At 45.9% G+C, this 22,373-nt stretch overlaps 1 protein-coding gene across 5 annotated transcripts; it reads left to right on the top strand.

Annotated features, from left to right (window-relative positions):
- The first annotated feature begins 1,792 nt into the window (after positions 1–1,792).
- Positions 1,793–21,978, top strand: LOC120919072. 5 transcript variants are annotated; one of them, XR_005744511.1, is made up of 11 exons: positions 1,795–1,916; positions 3,450–3,560; positions 8,090–8,176; positions 9,442–9,540; positions 11,934–12,044; positions 12,551–12,664; positions 14,225–14,476; positions 16,156–16,362; positions 18,087–18,125; positions 20,315–20,748; positions 20,949–21,978. XR_005744511.1 is itself a non-coding variant. In XM_040331046.1 (10 exons), coding segments are annotated over exons 1-10 (1,086 nt in total). In that variant the 5' UTR covers positions 1,795–1,849; the 3' UTR covers positions 20,317–21,978. The 5 variants fall into 5 exon arrangements, 4 of the variants coding, with proteins under 4 accessions (XP_040186982.1, XP_040186980.1, XP_040186979.1 ...); XM_040331046.1 differs by having other exon boundaries at positions 8,093–8,176; positions 20,315–21,978; XM_040331045.1 differs by having other exon boundaries at positions 20,315–21,978.
- Positions 21,979–22,373: the final 395 nt, after the last annotated feature.

Genomic DNA, 22,373 nt, shown 5'->3' with positions numbered 1-22,373 from the left:
TCTCGCCTCATTTGCATGGGTCACGCCACTTCCACCTACGCCGGCTTACGCCTTCGAATCCCACGGCACGCTGGTGCAGCGTTAGGAGCACTGGCTTGCTGAATTCATTGCTTGCCTCTCTGCGCTGCGTTGGCGTAGCGTACATTGGTTACTCTACGGCGCCGTAATGTGCGCCCGCACTCTGTGAATCTGGGCCTATATTGCATTTATAAACTCCATACAGCTATCAGAATGCAATGCCGATTTTGGCGATCAGAAATACTTTTGAAGTGCAAAGGAGGGATTTGGGGGTCCGATCTCTCCATAAAGAGGACCTGTCGCCACCTATTACTGTCACAAGGGATGTTTTACATTCCTTGTGACAGCAATAAAAGTGATCAGATTTTAAAAAAAATTAAAGGGAGAGTGTTAAAGAAAATAAAAAAATATGATTTTTTTTTTAAAGCGAGCTTGCGCAGCAAAGAAAACGCATACGTAAGTCACGCCCACAAATGTAAATGGTGTTAAAATCACACATGTGAGGTATCGCCGCGATCGCAAGAGCGAAAGCAATAGTTGTAGAAAAAGACCTGGGGGCAGATCCTCCTACAGCGGCGCATTTATGCGCCGGGCATAGCGTATCTAAGATACACTACGCCGCCGTAACTTACAGGTTTTTTTTTGTATCCTCAAAGAATTTGCGCCGTAAGTTAGGGCGGCGTAGTGTAACTTTGGCGGCGTAAGGGCGCGCAATTCAAATGAATGTGATGGGGACGTGTTTTATGTAAATACGTCTTGACCCAACGTAGATGACGTTTTTTTCAACTGCGCATGCGCCGTCCGTGGGGGTATCCCAGTGCGCATGCTCAAAATTAAACCGGAACAAGCCAATGTTTACGACGGTGACGTCATTCTACGCAAATCCCTATTCGCGAAAGACTTACGCAAACGACGTAAAAAATTCAAAACTCGACGCGGGAACGACGGCCATACTTAACATAGGATACGCCTCATATAGCAGGGGTAACCACACGCCGGAAAAAGCCGAACGCTAACGATGTAAAAAAATGCGCCGGCCCGACGTAGGTTTGTGGATCGCCGTATCTAGCTAATTTGCATACTCGACGCGGAATTCGACGGAAACGCCACCTAGCGGCCAGCGGAAAAATGCACCTACGATCTGACGGCGTACGAAGACGTACGCCTGTCGGATCGATCCCTCATTCCGTCGTATCTTGTTTTGTGGATACAAAACAAAGATACAACGCGGGAACTTTGAAATTACGCGGCGTATCAATAGATCTGGCCCCTGCTCTGTAACTCTAATATGGGAACTGTTAAAACATTAATGGAGATTTTTAAGTACCGACGTTTGTCGCCATTCCACGAGCGTTTGCAAAATTTTCAACCATAGCATGTTTGGTATCTATTTATGCGGCGTCACATTCTATTTCACAATATGCAGTTTTTTTGTTTTTTTTAATTCTTCAGTGAAGTGTATTTTTTCCCCAAAAATTGCGTTTGAAAGACCGCTGCGCAAATACCATGTGACACAAAAAATTGCAACACCCGCTATTTTATTCTCCAGTGTCTCTGCAAAAAAAAATTATAATGTTTGGGGGTTCTAAGTTAATTTTCTAGCAAAAAATACTGATTTCTATTTGTAAACAAGAAGTGTCAGAAGAGGCGGGGTCAGCGAGTGGTTGGGAGAGGAGTCTGGAAGGGCTGATAGGACTTATCTGAGCTCAGCACATGACAGGCGAGTGTTTGGAGGAGGATCACTAGCGGGGGGGGAGGGTGACGCAGCATCTGAAGACGGAGGTACCAGCAGTGCTGGGGGTGACACAGCGTCAGAGGGAGCAGAGCCAGGATGAAGGTGAAGAGCTCTCCGCCACCCGGAGCCGTGTACTCGTTGCTGCTGCTCGCCCACATCACCCGTAAGTCTCTTCCTGCACCTTATTTATTTAAATGCAACTCAACGGGAAATCGCACAGTGCTTTTCCATCATGTGATGTCCTGCAACCAAGTTTTTCCTCCCGCTGACACCAATGATGGGGCACTATTCCTCCCACTGACACCAATGATGGGACACTATTCCTCCCACTGACACCAATGATGGGACACTATTCCTCCCACTGACACCAATGATGGGACACTATTCTTCCCACTGACACCAATGATGGGACACTATTCCTCCCACTGACACCAATGACGAGGCACTATTCCTCCCACTGACACCAATGATGGGACACTATTCCTCCCACCGACACCAATGATGGGACACTATTCCTCCCACTGACACCAATGATGGGGCACTATTCCTCCCACTGACACCAATGATGGGACACTATTCCTCCCACTGACACCAATGATGGGACACTATTCCTCCCACTGACACCAATGATGGGACACTATTCCTCCCACTGACACCAATGATGGGGCACTATTCCTCCCACTGACGCCAATGATGGGGCACTATTCCTCCCACTGACACCAATGATGGGGCACTATTCCTCCCACTGATGCCAATGACAGGGCACTATTCCTCCCACTGACACCAATGATGGGGCACTATTCCTCCCACTGATACCAATGACGAGACACTATTCCTTCCACTGACACCAATGATGGGACACTATTCCTCCCACCGACACCAATGATGGGACACTATTCCTCCCACTGACATCAATGATGGGGCACTATTCCTCCCACCGACACCAATGATGGGGCACTCTTCCTCCCACTGATACCAATGACAAGGCACTATTCTTCCAACTGACACCAATGATGGGACACTATTCCTCCCGCTGACACCAATGATGGGGCACTATTCCTCCCACTGGTACCAATGATAGGACACAATTCCTCCCACTGATACGAATGAGGAGGCACTATTCCTCATACTGACACCAATGATGGGGCACTATTCCTCATACTGACACCAATGATGGGACACTATTCCTCCCATTGACACCAATGATGGGACACTATTCCTCCCACTGACACCAATGATGGGGCACTTTTTGAATTTTAGAAGATGATTATTTTCTTTTTATTTTCTTCTATCCTATTCTACTCTATTTTGTTTTCTATTCTATTCTTTTCTATTCTATATATATTAACATTTTGGAAGATGGTTGTATTATTTCTATTTTTTATTCTATTCAATTACATTGACTTCTATTTTATTTTATTTTTTTCTATTCTTTTCTATTCTGTTCCTTTGTTTTCTATTCTATTCTTGTTTTCGGACTCCATTCAAATTTGAATTTCAGAATACTTTTGTTTTCGTTATTTCGGATTGATTTAAATTTGTTACTATTGTCATTTGGAAATTAGGATAGATCTGAATTTCTTAATCATAAAAAATGTGTCAGAATTTCGATTCGGAAACAAAACGACCCGCACAAGTTTAAGTTATAACCAAGAATGAAGGTTTCTGATTGGTTGTCTTACTTTTCCCCTTTTAGTTGCTGTCACGGCCAACACGACCGTCACAGCCGGAGTCAACCCGGGGACCCTGCAGGGCCCCGTCACCCAGAGCGTCCCCCAGAGCGTCACCCAGAGCGTCACCCATACAGGTAAGAGTGAAGGTCGTTCCTGAAAGACGGAAACATTTACAGAAAGAAAATATACTATCTGAAGAGAATTGATCACCAGCGGGCGCCTGCCAATCAGAACCCTAGTACAGCTTTGTTGTAGATCCATCCTAGGTAATTGGCATAGGCGTGGGCACAGGGTGTGCCAGGTGTGCCCAGGCACACGCTAATCATCCTGTGCAGCACAGATTCCCCCTACTGCCCTCCCCTCCTAACGTGCTCCCGGCTTTTCTCCGCTCCTCTGCCGTCGGCTGTTGCTGCGGAGATGTTTTAGGATGAGAGGGGGAAGGGGTCGGTAAATGTATTTACCGGCCCCTTCCCTTTCTGAATGAACATGTGTGAGTTAGTGGTAATGTGTGTTTGAGCTTTGGGGTGCACACCCTAATGGAATAGGCTGCGCACACCTATGGTGATTGGTTTGTATCCTCTCCCTGTCAGAGTTGAAGTGTCGGGCTGGAAAGCTCACACAGGGGACGCCTTCTCTGGAAGCAGACAGCAGGGAGGAGGAGTCACTGGTTGTTAGGATGCCTGCGGGTGCCGGCCCCTAACAACCAACAGAAATTGCAGACAAAAATGCATTTTCAGCAAGTTTTTGATGTGTTTTGCCACATTTTACGTAGAAAAAATGCAGCCTGTTCTACTTCTGTGGTCTGGAAGGCGCTGCACTGGTGTGAACTATGTGATTGGAATCCATGTTAACTACTTTCCATGCATTTGTGATGCAGATTAAAAACGCACTGGACTGCATGTGGTGTGAACTGGCCCTTTATATATTGTGCTGTGAAGTATACAGTGTTTTAGGCCCCCTACACACGATAGAATCCATCCGCAGATAAATCCCAGCGAATGGGTTTCAGCGGATAGATCCTATGGTGTGTACACGCCAGCGGATCTGTTTCCGCGGATATATCTCCCCTGGGATGGATTCCAGCAGATCGGATATTTGCTGACATGCAGAACATATCCATCTGCTGGAGTCCATCCCAACAGATGGATCCGCTGGTCTGTACAGACTCACCGGATCCATCCATCCGAAGGGATCCCCCGCATGCGTCGTAATGATTCGACGCATGCGTGGAATTCCTTATATGACAGCATCGCGCACGTCGCCGCGTCATAATCGCGGCGACGGCGCGACACGTCATCGCCAGAGGATTTCGGCGCGGATTTCAATGCGATGGTGTGTACACTCCATCGCATGAAAATCCGCCGAAATCCTCGAGAGGATTTATCCGCGGAAACGGTCCGCTGGACCGTATTCGCGGATAAATTCTATCGTGTGTATGGGGCCTTAGAGTTTGTTGTTTTCAGTCCTCTTTGTGTACTATTTTATGTTACATTGTTTATCATTTTAGTTCTTTTTTTTGTACTATTTTATGTTCCATTTTTTTTACAGCTTAGATCTTCTTTGTGTACAATTGTATGTTCAATTTTGTATTATTTTAGATCATCTTTGCGTACTATTTTATGTTAGATTGTTTATCATTTTAGACCTTTTTTGTACTATTTTATGTTAAATGTTTTTATCATTTTTGATCCTTTTTTGTACTATTTTATGTTACATTTTTTATCTTCTTTGTGTACTATTTTATGTTAAATTTTTTAGAGCTTAGATCTTCTTTGTGTACTCTTTTCTGTTACATTATTTATTATTTTAGATTCTCTTTGTGTACTATTTTATGTTAAATTGTTTATAGCTTTAGATTCCTTTTGTTTACTAATTTATCTTACATTGTTTATTATTTTAGATCTTCTTTGTGTACTATTTTATGTTACATTATGTGTTATTTTAGATCCTCTTTGTGTACTATTTAATGTTAATTTTTTTATCATTTTTGATCCTCTTTGTGTACTATTTTATGTTACATTGTTTATAATTTTAAATAATTTTTTTTGTACTATTTAATGTTAACTTTTTTTAGAGCTTTGTGCACTATTTTATGTTACATTGTTTATAGCTTTAGATTCCCTTTGTTTACTAATTCATCTTACATTGTTTATCATTTTAGATCTTCTTTGTGTACTATTTTATGTTAAATTTTTTATCATTTTAGATCCTTTTTGTGTGCTATTTTATGTTAATTTTTTTATCATTATTAGATCTTCTTTGTGTACTATTTTATGTTACATTGTTTATCATTTAAAATTATTTTTTTTTGTACTATTTTATGTTAAATTTTTTAGAGCTTAGATCTTCTTCGTGTACTATTTTCTGTTACATTAATTATTATTTTAGATCCTCTTTGTGTACTATTTTATGTTAAATTGTTTATAGCTTTAGATTCCTTTTGTTTACTAATTTAACTTACATTGGGCCAGATTCATGTAGAATTCCGGCGGCGTAACGTATCGCATTTACGTTACACCGCCGCAAGTTTGATTCACAAAGCACTTGCCTGTAAACTTGCCGCGGCGTAGCGTAAATCCGTCCGGCGCAAGCCCGCCTAATTCAAATGGGGCGTGTATCATTTAAATTAGGCGCGTTCCCACGCCTGAACGTACTGCGCATGCTCCATTTTGAAATTTCCCGCCACGCTTTGCGCGAAATGACGTCGCACCGACGTCATTTTTTGAACGTAGACGTGAGTTACGTCCTTTCCTATTCACGGACGACTTACGCAAAAGAAAAATTGAAATTCGACGCGGGAACGACGGCCATACTTTAACATGGCACGCCTATCTATACGCCACAGAATAGCAGCTTTAACTATACGCCGGGAAAAGCCGACTAGCGACGACGTAAGAGAATGCGACGGCCGCGCGTACCTTCGTGAATCGCCGTAAACAGCTAATTAGCATACCCGACGCGGAAAACGACGCAAACTCCACCCAGCGGGCGCCGAAGTATTACACCTACGATCCGAAGGCGTACAAAGCCGTACGCCTGTCGGATCGAAGCCAGAAGCCGTCGTATCTTGGTTTCAGGATTCAAACTAAAGATACGACGCGGGTAATTTGAAAGTACATACACCGGCGTACTTCTTCTCTGAATCTGGCCCACTGTTTATTATTTTAGATCTTCTTTGTGTACTATTTAATGTTAATTTTTTTATCATTTTCGATCCTCTTTGTGTACTATTTTCTGTTACATTGTTTATAAATTTAAATTATTATTTTTTTGTACTATTTAATGTAAAAAAAAATTTTAGAGCTTAGATCTTCTTTGTGTACTATTTTCTGTTACATTATTTATTATTTTATATCCTCTTTGTGCACTATTTTATGTTACATTGTTTATAGCTTTAGATTCCCTTTGTTTACTAATTCATCTTACATTGTTTATCATTTTAGATCTTCTTTGTGTACTATTTTATGTTACATTATTTGTTATTTTAGAACCTTTGTGTATTGTTTTATGTTACATTGTTTATCATTTTGGATCTTTATTTGTACTATTTCTATGTTATGATACATTTTTTAGAGCTTAGATCTTCTTTGTGTACTATTTTATGTTACATTGTTTATCATTTTTAGATCCTCTTTGTGTACTATTTTTTTATTTTTTATACTACATTTTTTATCATTTTAGATATTCTTTGCTTTGTGTACTATCTTATGTTACATTGTTTATCATTTTAGATCCCCTTTGTGTCCTCTTATATGTAAGGCCCCTTTCAGACGGACGGCTGTTTTGCCGCAGTTAAAAGCACTACAAATGTTTTGTGAAATTCAAGGCTCCAGGCACTGCGATTAGCTGCATTTGCACATTGCGATTACATGCGTTTACGTGCGTTTAACTGCGGCTGCGTTTAGCTGCGGTATTCATTTCCATAGCAACCATTTTTATTTTTTTGTTTTTGTTTGGGTCCCTTGAATTCTAAAACGCTGCTATCCGCAGTTGACAAAAAAGACTGCGATTACCTGCGGTTATGTGCATATAGCTGCGCTACATCGCACCTGGACGCATTCAATTCTATTTTTTCTATTCGCACCAAACCGCATGTAACGTAATCGTGCGTAAACGCTGTGTGTGAATGGGGCCATAGGCAAACATTGTGTGCTTTTAGCTGCGGTAGAAAAATAGAAAATCCGCAGCTAAAAGCACCATTCTATCCGTCCGTCTGAAAGGGGCCTTACACTGTCTGTAGCTTTAGATCCCCTTTGTTTAGTATTTTATGTTACATTGTTTGTAGTTTTAGGTCTTATGCACACTGGACGTTTTTACAGCGGCAGTTTTTTTAGGTTTCAGGTGTTTTTTGATTTTTTTTTCTGCAGCCAGTAAACTCTCCAGCCTGTTATCCTTTGTGTCCATGCACACATAGGCTGTTATCAGCAATTTTTTTGGAAGGGGTGTTTTCAGGCTGAAAAAAATAACTACTCAGAACTAATAAGAGGAGTTTTTTCAACTGTAAAAAAACAGCTTTTTGGCATTTATCTGCGTTTTTGAAGCATAAGCTTTTGTTGGAGTCGTTTTGTAAAAAACAAAAAGCAAAAGAAACAGCTTATAGCTGAAAAACGTTGAAAAAACTTCCACCAATTGGGTCTTCTCATTCTTCTCTTCTTACTTTCAGAAGCTCTCACACACAGACATACGGACGCGACTTCTACGCACATTCCAGCTATTTCTAAAGTCCTGGGAAGTTCTGCCGTCCCTACAGGTAAGAGAGACTTCTGATGGGTCATAGACGTTCCTGAAAGGACGACATGGGATTGGGGGGGGGGGGGGATGTTTTTTTTTTAATAGTAGACATGTGCGGGTCGTTTCGTTCCGAATTTTAGTTTTTCTGAAATTCGGATGTATCCGAGTTTTCAAATTAAAATAGTACCGAATTTAAACGAATTCGAAACACCGAAAAAAATTCGAGTTTTAATCGCTTTTAAATACTTTTCGAATTCGAACCATTTTTTTTAAATTTCCAAACACAATAAAATAGAATAGAAAAGAAATAGAATAGAAAAAAAATTATATTCTATTTCTTTATTTTCTATTCTATTTCATTCTCTAATATACTACCGTATTTATCGGCGTATACCGCGCGCCGGCGTATAACGCGCACCCCAAGCTTAGAGGGGAAGTTTAAGGAAAAAAAATGTACATTTTGAATGCTTGTCGGTGTCCGTCTGCTGTCTTGCCCGGCGTCCATCGGCGGCCTTGTCCGGCGTCCGTCTGCGGCCTTGCAGAGTCCATCCAGCCTTGTGGGTGTCCATCTGCGGCTTTGGAGGTCGGTGCAGCCTTGTTGGTGTCCGTCTGCTGTCTTGCCCGGCGTCCGTCTGCGGCTTTGAAGGTGTCCATCTTGCCCAAGGTTACAGCATTGTATTTTTGAGTTTGGCGCATCAGCCGAGCTGTACAGAGCCGGATTTCCTGTGTGTTCGGCTCCTCTCAGCTCCTCTCGGCTTCTCTCGGCTTTTCTTGCGGTCCTGCGGGCGGAGCCGAGCTCCTCTTGGCTTCTCTTGGCTTCTCTCGCTGTCCTGCGGGCAGAGCCGAGTGTGGCCAAGCCTAGCCTAGTGCGCAGTACACTCGGCTCGGCTCGGTCTATATCGGCGGCGCTCGGAGACAGCGGGGATCAGCGTATAACGCGCACCCACGATTTCCCCCTGATTTTAAGGGGAAAAAAGTGTGCGTTATACGCCGATAAATACGGTAATTTGTCAAAATTCGTTAAAAAATGAATTCGGAACTAAACGAATCACACATGTCTACAGAGCACTTTCCATTCCTTGACTGTCCACTCTCCAGTGGAGAAAAGCTTTGTTCGCAATCCCTTTCTCAGTCTCAAAAGTGAGACATCAGGGGTCTGTTTAGACCCTTTATATTTCACCAAAGCTTCTGCAATGGGGCACCTAAATTTTTTTTTTTTTTTTTTTAAATGATATTGTAAAAAATAAAAAAATAAAATAACATTTGTTTTCTTCTTACTTTCAGAAATGATCACAGTCAGTCAAACTGACCACCATACAGACATGCATAAGGAAGTGAGTCCTGGGCACAGAACTACAGTCCTGGAGACTTTCTTCCATACAGGTAAGAGAGACTTCTGAAGGGTCACAGACCTTCCTAAAGGGGGCGACACTGACCTGGAAATAAACGATTTCTATCTCATCTGTAGATTGGTTGAATTTATGTACTCGGTAAGGGAAGGAGAAAAGGGAAGTTTTTACACGACAACTAGACAGGTGCAGAACGGAAAAATTCGCTTTACTTGTTTTCAGATCGATTCGTTATTTTACTAATTTTGTTAATTCGAATTCGTTTCAGAATTACTTTATAGTTTTGTTTCATTTTATTAATTTTCTACACGAATTCCAAATTTTCGGAACGATACGAATTCTGTGTGAAGAAATAGCTGGTTGTTAAGGAGCAGGTTGGGAAGCCGGCCGCCGCGTCCTTAGCAACCGATGACTCGTCAGCTGTCAGCGGGTTTCCCCACTGATGGATGAATGTAAACAAAATAATGCCGACAATACAAAAGTCTAGAAAAGAAAAGAGAGTGGGGGTCCCCCACCCCACCCCAATCCATACGGGGCCCTTCGGGTCTGTTATGGATGTTAAGGGGAACCCCATGATTTTTTTTTAAAACTGCGTTCCCCCCCTAATTCATACCAGGCTCTTCGGGTCTCCCCCCAATCTATACCAAGTCCGTCGGGTCTGGTATGCATATTAAGGAGAACTTCACGCCAAAATGTAAAAAAAAATGGCCTGGGGGTCCCCCCTGATCCACACCAGGCCCTTCGGGTCTGGCATGGATATTAGGGGGACCCCACACCAAAATGTAAAAAAAAAATGGCGTGGGGGTCCTTTTTTATTTTATTTTTTAAAACAGCATGGGGTCCCCCCCAATCCATACCAGGCCCATCGTGTCTGGTATGGATGTTAAGGAGAACCCCTTGAAAAAAAATTAAAACAGCGTGCCCCCCCCCCCCCCAATCCATACCATGCCTGTCGGGTCTATTATGCATATTAAGAGGAACTTCTCGACAAAATGTAAAAAGAAGATGGCGTAGGGTTCCCCCCCAATCCATACTGGGCCCTTCAGCCTGATATGGATATTAAAGGGAACCCCACGCCAAAATGTAAAAAAAAAAAAAAAAACAGCCTGGGGGACCCCTCCCCCCAAATCCAATCCATCCACGAAAATGGCGTGGGGCCCCCCAAATCCATACGAGGCCCTTTGGGTCTGATGGGCACTGATGGGTGGTCTGGTATGCATATTAAGGGGAACCCCATGAAAAAAATAAAAACAGTGTGGGGTCCTCCCCCAATTCATACCAGGCCCTTTGGGTCTGGTATGAATATTAGGGGAACCCCACGCTAAAATGAAAAAATAAAACGGCGTGGGGGTCACCCCCAATTCATACTGGGCCCTTCGAATCTGGCATGGATATTAGGGGAACACCATGAAAATAAAAAAAAACAGCGTGGGGTCCCCCCAAATCCCAATCCATACCAGGCCCTTTGGGTCTGGTATGGATATTAAGGGGAGCCCCACCCCAAAAAGTAAAAAGAAATGGCATAGGGATCACCCCCAATTCATACTGAGCCCTTCAGGTCTAGTATGGATATTAAGGGGAACCCCACGTCAAAATTAAAAAAGAAACCGGCGTGGGGCCCCCAATCCATACCAGGCCCATCGTGTCTGGTATGGATGTTAAGGTGAGCCCCTTGAAAAATAAATGCAAAACAGCATGCCCCCCCAATCCATACCAGGCCCGTCGGGTCTGGTATGCATATTAATGGGAACCCCACGCCAAAATGTAAAAAGAAATGGCGTAGGGGTCACCCCCAATTCATACTGGGCCCTTCGGATCTGGCATGGTTGTTAGGGGAACACCATGAAAATAAAAGCAGCGTGGGGTCCCCCCCAATCCCAATCTATACCAGGCCCTTTGGGTCTGATATGGATATTAAGGGGAACCCCACACCAAAATGTAAAAAGAAAAAGGGCGTGGGGGTCCCCTCCCCCCACAATCCATACCAGGCCATTTACGAATAGAGATCATAACGAATAACCCGAAAAAATTAAAATAAAACGAATGAAACGAAAACCAATTTTTCTGCAGTGCACATGTCTAGTTTACAGTTAGAATTTGACTGGAGTTTGATGTAAAATTTCGATTTGAATTTTTTAATAAATTTGAGTATTCGGATATATATCCAAATCTCAGAATAAGGAAAAATGTGTCCGAATATTTATTCGGAACGAAACAAGCCGCACATGTCTAGCCAGAAGTGTTTTTTTACTATATGAGTATCGCTCCATATGAAAGATATCAGTTTGTATCGATCGTTTTTTTTTCTTTTATTGATTGTTTTCCTCCCCATGAGACACCAGTATAGTTTTGTTGTGTCCTTTATTAGGATTGGCGGATGAGCGCCGTATATTTCTATGTATAACAGTCATAGACTTTGTTCTTTAGTGCGCCATTCAACGTCAGTCAATGAGCATCACTCCACCGGAAGTCACTCAACTGCCACCAAGAAGAAGTTCGAATTGGTCCTTGAAAAGATGCACAGGGTACCCATAACCAGTAAGTAAATCTCCACCTAAGGCTCGGGTCACACGGGTGCGACAATCGCTCCGACTTTGAGAGCACGTGTCACATGACATGTAAAAATCAATGGCCCCCTATGAGAGTCGTCTTAACTGGCCCTTAACTTGTGTCGGTCCGACTGTTGAAAAGGTTCCTGCACTACTTTGGTCCGACTTGCGTCCGATTTCAGCCCATTGAATTATATGGAAGTCGCATTCAAGTCGGATCAGCATCTTAACTGATCCGACTTGTGACATGCGACTTGTGCTCAGAGGCAATGTTAGCAATGCAAAATGTATTGGGGAAAAAAACGGTGTGGGGTCCCCCCAAGATCCATAACAGACCCCCTTATCCAAGCATGCAGCCTGGCTGGCCAGGAAAAGGGGGGCGAGCAAGCAGTCCCCCACCCCCCTGAACCCCCCCCCCCCCCGACTTCTAAACTGGAACACCTGGCACACCCTGTGCACACGCCTATGAGCGCCGTATATTTCTATGTTTTTCAGTGGAACATTCAACGTTAGCCACAGAGCATCACCCCACCGGAATACACGCAACTGTCACCACAAAGAAGGAGCACCAATCCGTCCCTGAAAAGACGAACGCAGCACACATAACCAGTAAGTAAATCTCCGCCTAAGGCTCGGGCAACACTGGTGCGCCTTTGAGAGCCCATGTCGCATGACATGTAAAAATCAATGGTCCCCTGAGAGTCGTCTTAACTGGCCCTTAACTTGTGTCGGTCACCCATGTTGATGGGGACAAGGGCCTCTTCCCCGCAACCCTGGGCTGTGGTTGTGGGGGTCTGCGAGCAGGGGGCTTATCGGAATCTGGAAACCCCCTTTAAGAAAGGGGACCCCCAGACCCCGCCCCCCCTATGTAAATGAGAATGGGAATCTCAGCTAATGGGTAGCTGAAAATCATCATACGTGCCTCCATCCCCCTGACATCATACCGACCTCCCAAGTACCAAACTGTAGTTTTATGCCAGGGACAAATGTATTTTGATCCAGTCCCGGCCAGGGCCCTGTCTGTCAGCAATGTGAAGGAGGCGGGTGGTGCTGTGACACTGACTGACACTCTTGGGGGGAGGTTTGGACCCCCCTGACCCAACCCTTATCTACGCCCCTGGACTAGGGTGACCATATATTAAAACTACCATTCAGGGACACCCTCCCTTCCCAAAAATCAGCTTGTGCTGTAAGGAATCACAGCACAGTGATTGGACACAAGAGGCGGGATTTATGATTTCTCCAATCACAAGCAGATGGCAGGATTGTGCTCCTCCAGGCATTCCCGGCCAGGACAAGTACTGTCAGTGAACAAAGCGGTGATGTGGTGGCCTTTTTTGGAGGCATCAGATTGGCCCGGGGGGTGGCTGTGTCAGTTTCATTCCGGCAATACAGGACAATACAGGACACTGTATTGTCCTGGAATGAATGTGCCTGGGACAGACCTGCAAAATGCGGGACTGTCCCGGGCAATCCAGGACATGTGGTCACCCTACCCTGGACTGGGGAACATGGCACATTCACCCAAAAAAAAAGCCTGTGCAGTGTAAAAAAAAAGTGGAGGCAGTTGTTGACAAGTCCTTTATTAAAAATTAATAATGTACCCCATGGTAGCCCTGAAGTCAATGATAATGGCCGTTGCCGCCAACTCGATAAAAAAAACCACTCTTCCCCGACGAAGGCTCCCGCCATTCTGGTAGCTCCGGTGTCTGACAGTTCTATTATATCCATGGGGCGTGGCCATGCGGTGACATCACCCGAAGAACCGTCCCTTTTTTTACGTCACCACCCCAGGCATGATGGGTCCATGACATCACAAGGGGGTGGGGTCTCTAGGTGACATCACCACATAGCCACGTCCCATAGTTATATAAGAACTGATTTGTGTTTTTAGATCATGAAATGTTATGGGACCCTTGGAGAGCAACTCACCCACCACATGTTTTCTTGTGGAGGAGACCAGGTCTGATCCAGTAGTGGGTTGCTTTTTCAGATGAGCTTCTGGTGTCACCAGCTTCTAAGTTCTCACAAGTTCCTGTATTTGTTTGCACCTTCGGTGACAACAGGAACTTCAACTGAAGAAGAAAACTGTTTGTGGTGGAGGTGGGGCGGGATCCCCGGAAAGCAACCCTGAGGATAATTATGACCATTTCTCTCTTCTATCCGCAGAGTCTATATCTGTGCCAAATGTAAGAGTAGAAATAGGCAATGGTTTCCAGATCACCTGCTTCTCCGAAAGTGGACCTGAGGTCATCAACTACGAGCTCATCCAGGGGGACAGAATAGTGAAAAACATGACAGTCCACGGGAGGAAAGCCGCCACATTCCAGTTTGACATAACTCCGGGACCGAGCAAGATCTACTGCAGGGCAAGAACTCTGTCCGGAGAGGAGGAGACAAGTGGACCTCTGAAAATTGAAGGTGAGGAGAACAGTCCTTCTAGACTTGCCGAAACAATGATGGAGTTTGGATGCTGAGCTGTAAAAAGTGGAGGCGAGGAATAATAACCTCACCGGTTTTACGTTTTTCCCTTCTTCGATCTCCAATCCTCCCAACCTGTAATTACCTGTGGAATCCTTCCCCACTCCGAGCGTTCTCTAGTCTGCAATAGACGACCTCTACAATAAAACTCACCCCAGTCAACTATTGCTCCTTCCCCCTCACTGGCCTTCATCTACACAGCCTATCTGCTCCTGGATGCTTCGTCTAGTTTCATCCACCTTACCAACCGCTCGGTATCCACTACTCCTCTCTGCCAATCCCTCCACTGGCCTCCGCTCAGTGTCTTCCACTCCTCTTTGCCAATCCCTCCACTGGTCTCCACTCAGTGTCCTCCACCCCTCTCTGACAATCCCTCCACTGGCCTCCGCTCAGTGTCATTCACTCCTCTCTGCCAATTCCTCCACTGGCCTCCACATAGTGTCCTCCACTCCTCTCTGCCAATCTCTCCACTGGTCTCCACTGAGTGTCCTCCACCCCTCTCTGACAATCCCTCCACTGGTCTCCACTCAGTGTCCTCCACCCCCCTCTGCCAATCCCTCCACTGGTCTCCACTCAGTGTCCTCCACCCCCCTCTCCCAATCCATCCACTGGTCTCCACTGAGTGTCCTCCACCCCTCTCTGTCAATCCCTCCACTGGCCTCCGCTCAGTGTCATTCACTCCTCTCTGCCAATCTCTCCACTGGCCTCCACTGGGTGTCCTACACCCCTCTCTGCCAATCCCTTCACTGGTCTCCCCATAGTGTCCTCCACTCCTCTCTGCCAATCCCTCCACTCAGTGTCCTCCACTTCTCTCTGCCAATCCCTCCACTGGCCTCTGCTCAGTGTTCCCCACCTCTTTCTGCCAATCCCTCCACTGGCCCCCTTCTCAGGGTCCTCCCCCCCTCTCTGCCAATCCCTCCACTGGCCCCCTGCTTAGCATCCTTCTCCACTCTCTGCTAATCTCTCCACTGGCCTCCGCTCAGTGTCCACCACTCATCTCTGCCAATCCCTCAATTGGCTTCTGCTCACTCAACAAATGAAATTCAATATACCAACACCTTACAAGGCCATACACAACTCTCTGCTCTGAGTTGCATCATCAGTCCCGTCTCAAAATATCACGCAAGCATCCTTCCTCCAATACTCGCTTTTAGGACTTCCCCAGAGCTTCTCCCATCCTCTGGAACTCCCTACCGCAATCTGTCCACCCCCTGCAATTAAGGGATAAAGAGGTTCTGTGTAGGCACCAAGTCAATCTTGTTGGAGCGTTTACAGATTTAGGAGATCGCCCCTATATAACAGCAGGTGATTGGCTGCTCAGGCATCCAACGCTGTATTGTGAGGGGAGAGAAGAGGAGAGAGTTACAGGCTCCTCAATACATTGGATCGTCAGGTATTTCCCTGCACTCTATTGGGTGAACAGAGCAGCAGACATGGCTTTTTATTGGGAGTAGGCATGATATATTTTGGCTGGAGTTGGCCGTTAAGTGTGCCTGTTTCTTTGCCCGGTATATGCAATGCTCAAGTTTACGCTGCAGATCTTCGCGCTCCAGTAGAATATATAACTGATTGATGCATATGGTGTGTATATTGAGTCATTTTGTCTATTCCACATACAGGTGATAACCCAGACAGTGAGGACAAACCTGGGGACAGAAAAAAGTCTGATAAGGAAGAATGGGACGCCGCACCCAAATTCCTGATTTCATTCACGCATATCCTGACGTCTGTGTCCCAACCAGTGCAGGACCTGAATGCCATCATCATCAGCGTCTGTGGCCCCATTTTGCTCATTCTGCTTCTACTCGTCTTCTTAACACATTTCTGTAAGTATAAAGAGAGAACCTGGAAACGTAAAAAAAGGAGAGAAGACCATTAGGCGGGACCGGGCCAGAGCCTGGGGGGAGGGGGTGCCATCGGCCAATGGGGTATCTCTCCTTTTTTTTACCTGAACTCTTAGGGCCAGATTCACAAAAGAGATACGACGGCGTATCTCCTGATACGCCGTCGTATCTCTGAGATACGATTGTCGTATCTATGCGGCTGATTCATAGAATCAGGTTACGCATAGATATGCCTAAGATCCGACAGGTGTAACTGTGTTACACCGTCGGATCTTAGGCTGCAATTCTAGGCCGGCCGCTAGGTGGCGATTCCATTGCGGTCGGCGTAGAATATGCAAATGACTAGTTACGCCGATTCACGAACAAATTTACGTTGTTTCCGTAGAGATGCGTCGTGTAAAACTAAGCATGCCCACAAGGTGGTCTAACCAATGTTAAGTATGGCCGTCGTTCCCGCGTCGAATTTTTAAATTTCACGTCGTTCGCGTAAGTCGTCCGTAAATGGCGCTGGACGCCATTTACGTTAACGTCGAAACCAATGACGTTCTTGCGACGTCATTTAGCGCAATGCACGTCGGGAAATTTTAGGGACGGAGCATGCGCAGTACGTTCGGCGCGGGAACGCGCCTAATTTAAATGGTCCCCGCCCCATTTGAATTAGGCGGGCTTGCGCCGGGCGGATTTACGCTACGCCGCCGCAAGTTTACAGGTAAGTGCTTTGTGAATCAGGCACTTACGCTGTAAACTTGCAGCGGTGTAACGTAAATGGGATACGTTACGCCGCCGCAGCGTAACGCAATTCTCTGTGAATCTGCCCCTTTGTGAGTAAACTCCTCACAGATGCTTCCCGTTCCCGTTGTGCTCAGCGTATAGTATGCAAATTGCATACTAACGCCGATTCACAACGTTACGCGAGCCCTGCGTACGCAGTTTACGTCGTTTCCGTACGGCGGTTTTCGCGTAAGGCTGCCCCTGCTATTAGCAGGGGCAGCCAATGTTACGTATACCCGTCGTTCCCGCGTCGCGAAATTTCAAGTTTACGTAGTTTGCGTAAGTGATTCGTGAATGGCGCTGGACGCCATTCACGTTCACTTTGAAGCAAATTACGTCCTTGCGATGTCATTTGCCGCAATGCACGTCGGGAAAGTTTCCCGACGGAGCATGCGCTCTACGATCGGCGCGGGAACGCGCCTAATTTAAATGATTCCCGCCCCCTACGGGAACATTTAAATTGCGCGCGCTTACGCCGGGCATTTTGCCGGAGCGCCCACGCAATTTACGGAGCTACTGCTCCGTGAATCGCGGGTAGCGCAGAAAATTTGCGGGGGCGCAGGGCCCTGCACCTCCGTAAAAACTGCGCAAAGGTACCTGAATCTACCCCAGTGAATGCAGGGGATGGGCCCGCACTCACTGTAATGCCCTCAGCCTTCCAGGATGAGGCACACACTGAGCATCGTTCAATTCAGAAAACTGAGGACATCTTGTGGCGGAAAAGAGGTACTGCAGGGGACAGCAGTGAAAGTGCTTTTAATTGTTAATGACAGATAATGGAACAATTTCATTTTAAATTTTTTGCCCAAGATGCTTAATGACATCTAAACTACAAAGTAACAAGTGTAATAAATTTGTGTTATAACAATTTGACCAAAACTGAAACTTTAAGACTTCTGTTAGCTGAAAGGTAATTTTTTTCCTTCTATTCTCAGGTAACCGCCGAGGACGTAAGGCGGGATCGACTTATGTGTGTAAGTGTCCTATACATATCATCAGCTATCTGACTGATATTCTGCATGTCATATATACTCATGTATGGTGGACCTCCTCTTCTGGAAATGCAAGCTGCCTGGCTGTCACATTGATATGATATGTAAACTCACACATAGAGGTTGGATTGGATGGACTTGTGTCTTTTCCAGCCTTATAAACTATGGGCTGGATTCAGAAAGAATTTACGCCGGCGTATCTATTGATACGCCGCGTAAATTCAAATCTGCGCCGGCGTATCTTCTTTCTGTATTCAGAAAGCAAGATACGCCGAAATTAGACTAAGATACGACTGGCATAAGTCTCTTACGCCGTTGTATCTTAGGGTGCATTCTGACGCTGGCCGCTAGGTGGCGCTGCCGTCGATTTCAGCGTAGAATATGCAAATGAGCTGGATTTTTTTACATCGTTTGCGTTAGGCTTTTTTTGGCGTAACGTTACTCCTGCTATATGAGGCGTAGCCAATGTTAAGTATGGACGTCGGGATAGCGTTGAATTTTAAAAACTTTTTTCGTTGTTTGCGTAAGTCGTTCGCGAATAGGGCTTTGCGTAAATTACGTTCCCGTCGAAAGCATTGACTATTTGCGATGTGATTAGGAGCATGCGCACTGGGATACGTTCACGGCCGGCGCATGCGCCATTCGTGAGAAACGTCATTTACGTGGGGTCATGTTTTATTTGCATAAAACACGCCCACCTCTTGACAATTTGAATTCGCCGCGCTTACGCCAGCAGATTTACGCTACGCCGCCGCAACTTACGGAGCAAGTGCTTTGTGAATACTGCACCTGCCCGTCTAAGTTGCGGAGGCGTAGCGTAAATAGGATACGCTACGCCTGCACAAACTTGCGTCCCCCTACGTGAATCTAGCCCTCTGTAATTATGAATATAGAATATGACAGAACAAGACATGATCACTCAGTAATGGGTACAAGATCAGCTGCAGGGAGACCAGACAATACTGGTGACTGGTCCTTTGTCCTCTGCTGCAGGGAGACCACAGACAATACTGGTGACTAGTCCTTTGTCCTCTGCTGCAGGGAGACCACAGACAATACTGGTGACTGGTCCTTTGTCCTCTGCTGCAGGGAGATCACAGACAATACTGGTGACTGGTCCTTTGTCCTCTGCTGCAAGGAGATCACAGACAATACAGGTGACTAGTCCTTTGTCCTCTGCTGCAGGGAGACCACAGGCAATACCAGTGACTAGTCCTTTGTCCTCTGCTGCAGGGAGACCACAGACAATACAGGTGACTAGTCCTTTGTCCTCTGCTGCAGGGAGATCTCAGACAATACAGGTGACTAGTCCTTTGCCCTATTCTGCAGGGAGACCACAGGCAATACAGGTGACTAGTCCTTTGTTCTTTGCTGCAGGGAGACCACAGGCAATACAGGTGACTAGTCCTTTGCCCTATTCTGCAGGGAGACCACAGGCAATACTGGTGAATAGTCCTTTGTCCTCTGCTGCAGGGAGACCACAGACAATACAGGTGACTAGTCCTTTGCCCTATTCTGCAGGGAGACCACAGGCAATACAGGTGACTAGTCCTTTGCCCTATTCTGCAGGGAGACCACAGGCAATACTGGTGAATAGTCCTTTGTCCTCTGCTGCAGGGAGACCACAGGCAATACAGGTGACTAGTCCTTTGCCCTATTCTGCAGGGAGACCACAGGCAATACAGGTGACTAGTCCTTTGTTCTTTGCTGCAGGGAGACCACAGGCAATACAGGTGACTAGTCCTTTGCCCTATTCTGCAGGGAGACCACAGGCAATACTGGTGAATAGTCCTTTGTCCTCTGCTGCAGGGAGACCACAGGCAATACTGGTGAATAGTCCTTTGCCCTATTCTGCAGGGAGACCACAGGCAATACAGGTGACTAGTCCTTGTCCCTCTGCTGCAGGCAGACCACAGACAGTACCAGTGACTAGTCCTTGTCCCTCTGCTGCAGGCAGACCACATACAATACCAGTGACTAGTCCTTGTCTCTGTGTCTCCCTGATTTTTGGGCACAGCTTCTGTTCAGTTCCTCTTCTTTCTTTAATGGTTTCTTTCACCTTCGTTCCTCTATCCACAGTCAGGTGATGTCATAATCCCCTCTATAATGATTTATTATTGTATATTGGAGTTTTTATTTAATGTGAATTGTTTTTTGTTTGAACTTTTCAGGACACTTTTAAGAATAAAATTACAGCCCGGGACCCCTGAAGATAAAGAGAACTTCATGAAATCAGAATTGATGTGTGAATTATTCCTCGTTCTCTGATGTACAGTAGATGTCTTCCCCGCGGGGTGACATATAATACGCAGTGTATAAATAATGATCTTTTTTTTCCCCATAAAACACAATGTTCATCCTTTTTTCATCATTCAGCCATTTCCTGTACACACGCCCCCTAGTGGCACAGTGTGTGAAGGCACAGGCACTTGCAGTCTCCACAAGGTGGCAGGTGAACAGGGTGACAACGCAGGGGCATAACTGGGAGACAGGGAGTTTAGAAATTCCTGTTGGGTTGGCACCTCAGAGTTTTATCTTTTTAGGCCAATCTCAAAGAGCATAGTGACCCGACACCACCACATGGTCTACCACATGATGGGGTCAGGTCTTCCATTGTCTACCCTGTGGTGGGGTCGGGTCTACCATGTGGTGGGGACAGGTCTACAATAGTCTACCATGTGGTGGGGTTACCGCGGTCTACCATGTGGTGGGGTCAGGTCTAACAAGTGGCATGGGGTTCGGTCTGCCATGGTCTACCATGTGGTGTGTTTGGGTCTGCCACGGTCTAACATGCGGTGGGGTCAGGTCCACCATTGTCTACCCTGTGGTGGGGTCGGGTCTACCATGTGGTGGGGACAGGTCTACAATAGTCTACCATGTGGTGGGGTTGGGTTTACCGCGGTCTACCATGTGGTGGGGTCAGGTCTAACAAGTGGCATGGGGTTCGGTCTGCCATGGTCTACCATGTGGTGTGTTCGGGTCTAACATGCGGTGGGGTCAGGTCTACAATTGTCTACCCTGTGGTGGGGTCAGGTTAACTATGTGGTGGGGTCGGGTCTACCATAGGCTATCATGTGATGGGGTCGGGTCTGCCATGGTCTACCATGTGGTGGGGTCAGGTCTACCATTGTCTACCCTGTGGTGGGGTCAGGTCTACCATGTGGTGGGGTCGGGTATACCATGTGGTGGGTTTGGGTCTACCATGTGGTGGGGTTGGATTTACCAAGCTGGATAGGGTCGGATCTGCCATGGTCTACCATGTGGTGGGGTCGGGTCTACCATGGTCTAACATGTGGTGGGATCCGACCTACCATGGTGGTGTGGTGGAGCAGGTTGGGTCTACCATGTGATGGGGTCGGGTCTACCATGGTCTACCACATGGTGGGTTTGGGTCTACCATGAGATACCACGTGGTGGGGTCGGGTCTACCACGTGGTAAGGTTAGGTCTACCATAATCTATTGTGTGGTGGAATCAGGTTGGGTCTACCATGTGGTGGGGTCGGGTCTACCATGGTGTACCATGTGGTGGGGTTGGGTCTACCATGATATACCATGTGGTGGGGTCGGGTCTACCATGGTCTACTATGTGGTGAGGTCAGGTCTACCATGGTCTACCAAGGCCTTCTATTGCTCTATGGTCCAGTTCTGATGCTCACATGCCCATTGGTCTACCATGGAAAAGCAGTCCACCAAATCCAAAGATATTTGCTGGTAAACGTCACCGAAAACCCCCCCAAAAAAACATTAACGATGTTGCCGTTTTGCCCTGATGTGTGTGTTTTGTAGATTTTCAACCTTACATAGAATAGGAATATTAAATTGTTTAGTAGTTTATATAATTTTTTTTTTTTTTAAAGGTATCAATCAATAAATGTAGAATTTTTAGGATTGTGTATGTGTAGTCCATGCAATTGTATGGCGTTTCATTTACCATATTTAGGATGTGGTGCCCCCTGCACACTACCCACCGAAGAAGCTCCAGGAACCTTGCATCACACAAAAACATGCGTCTCTGCTGGCGCTTCGAGGTGCTATTAGGAATAAAGGGAATCACAAGTTCGACTTTTGCCCATTATTTAAAAAAAAAAATGTCACTCCGTTTTTCACCTGCCGATCTGACCTGTAACGCGGCGTACACACCATCGGATTTTCGGTTGGAAAAACCTTGGATGTTTTTTCTGACGGAATTCCGCTCAAGCTTGGCTTGCATACACACGGGTCACACAAAA

The sequence above is a fragment of the Rana temporaria genome, chromosome 12 (assembly GCF_905171775.1).
Source record: "Rana temporaria chromosome 12, aRanTem1.1, whole genome shotgun sequence".
Lineage (NCBI taxonomy): Eukaryota > Metazoa > Chordata > Amphibia > Anura > Ranidae > Rana > Rana temporaria.
Note: the sequence above shows the minus strand (reverse complement) of the source record. Positions and strands in the feature narration are given on the sequence as shown.

Excerpts from the sequence above, each read along its gene's own strand:
- LOC120919072 (XM_040331045.1), top strand. The coding sequence starts at position 1,850 with ATGAAGGTGAAGAGCTCTCCGCCACCCGGAGCCGTGTACTCGTTGCTG. Across the intron at positions 3,561-8,089 it reads CCAGAGCGTCACCCATACAG|AAGCTCTCACACACAGACAT; the intron begins GTAAGAGTGAAG and ends TCTTACTTTCAG. Across the intron at positions 16,363-18,086 it reads CGTCTTCTTAACACATTTCT|GTAACCGCCGAGGACGTAAG; the intron begins GTAAGTATAAAG and ends TTCTATTCTCAG.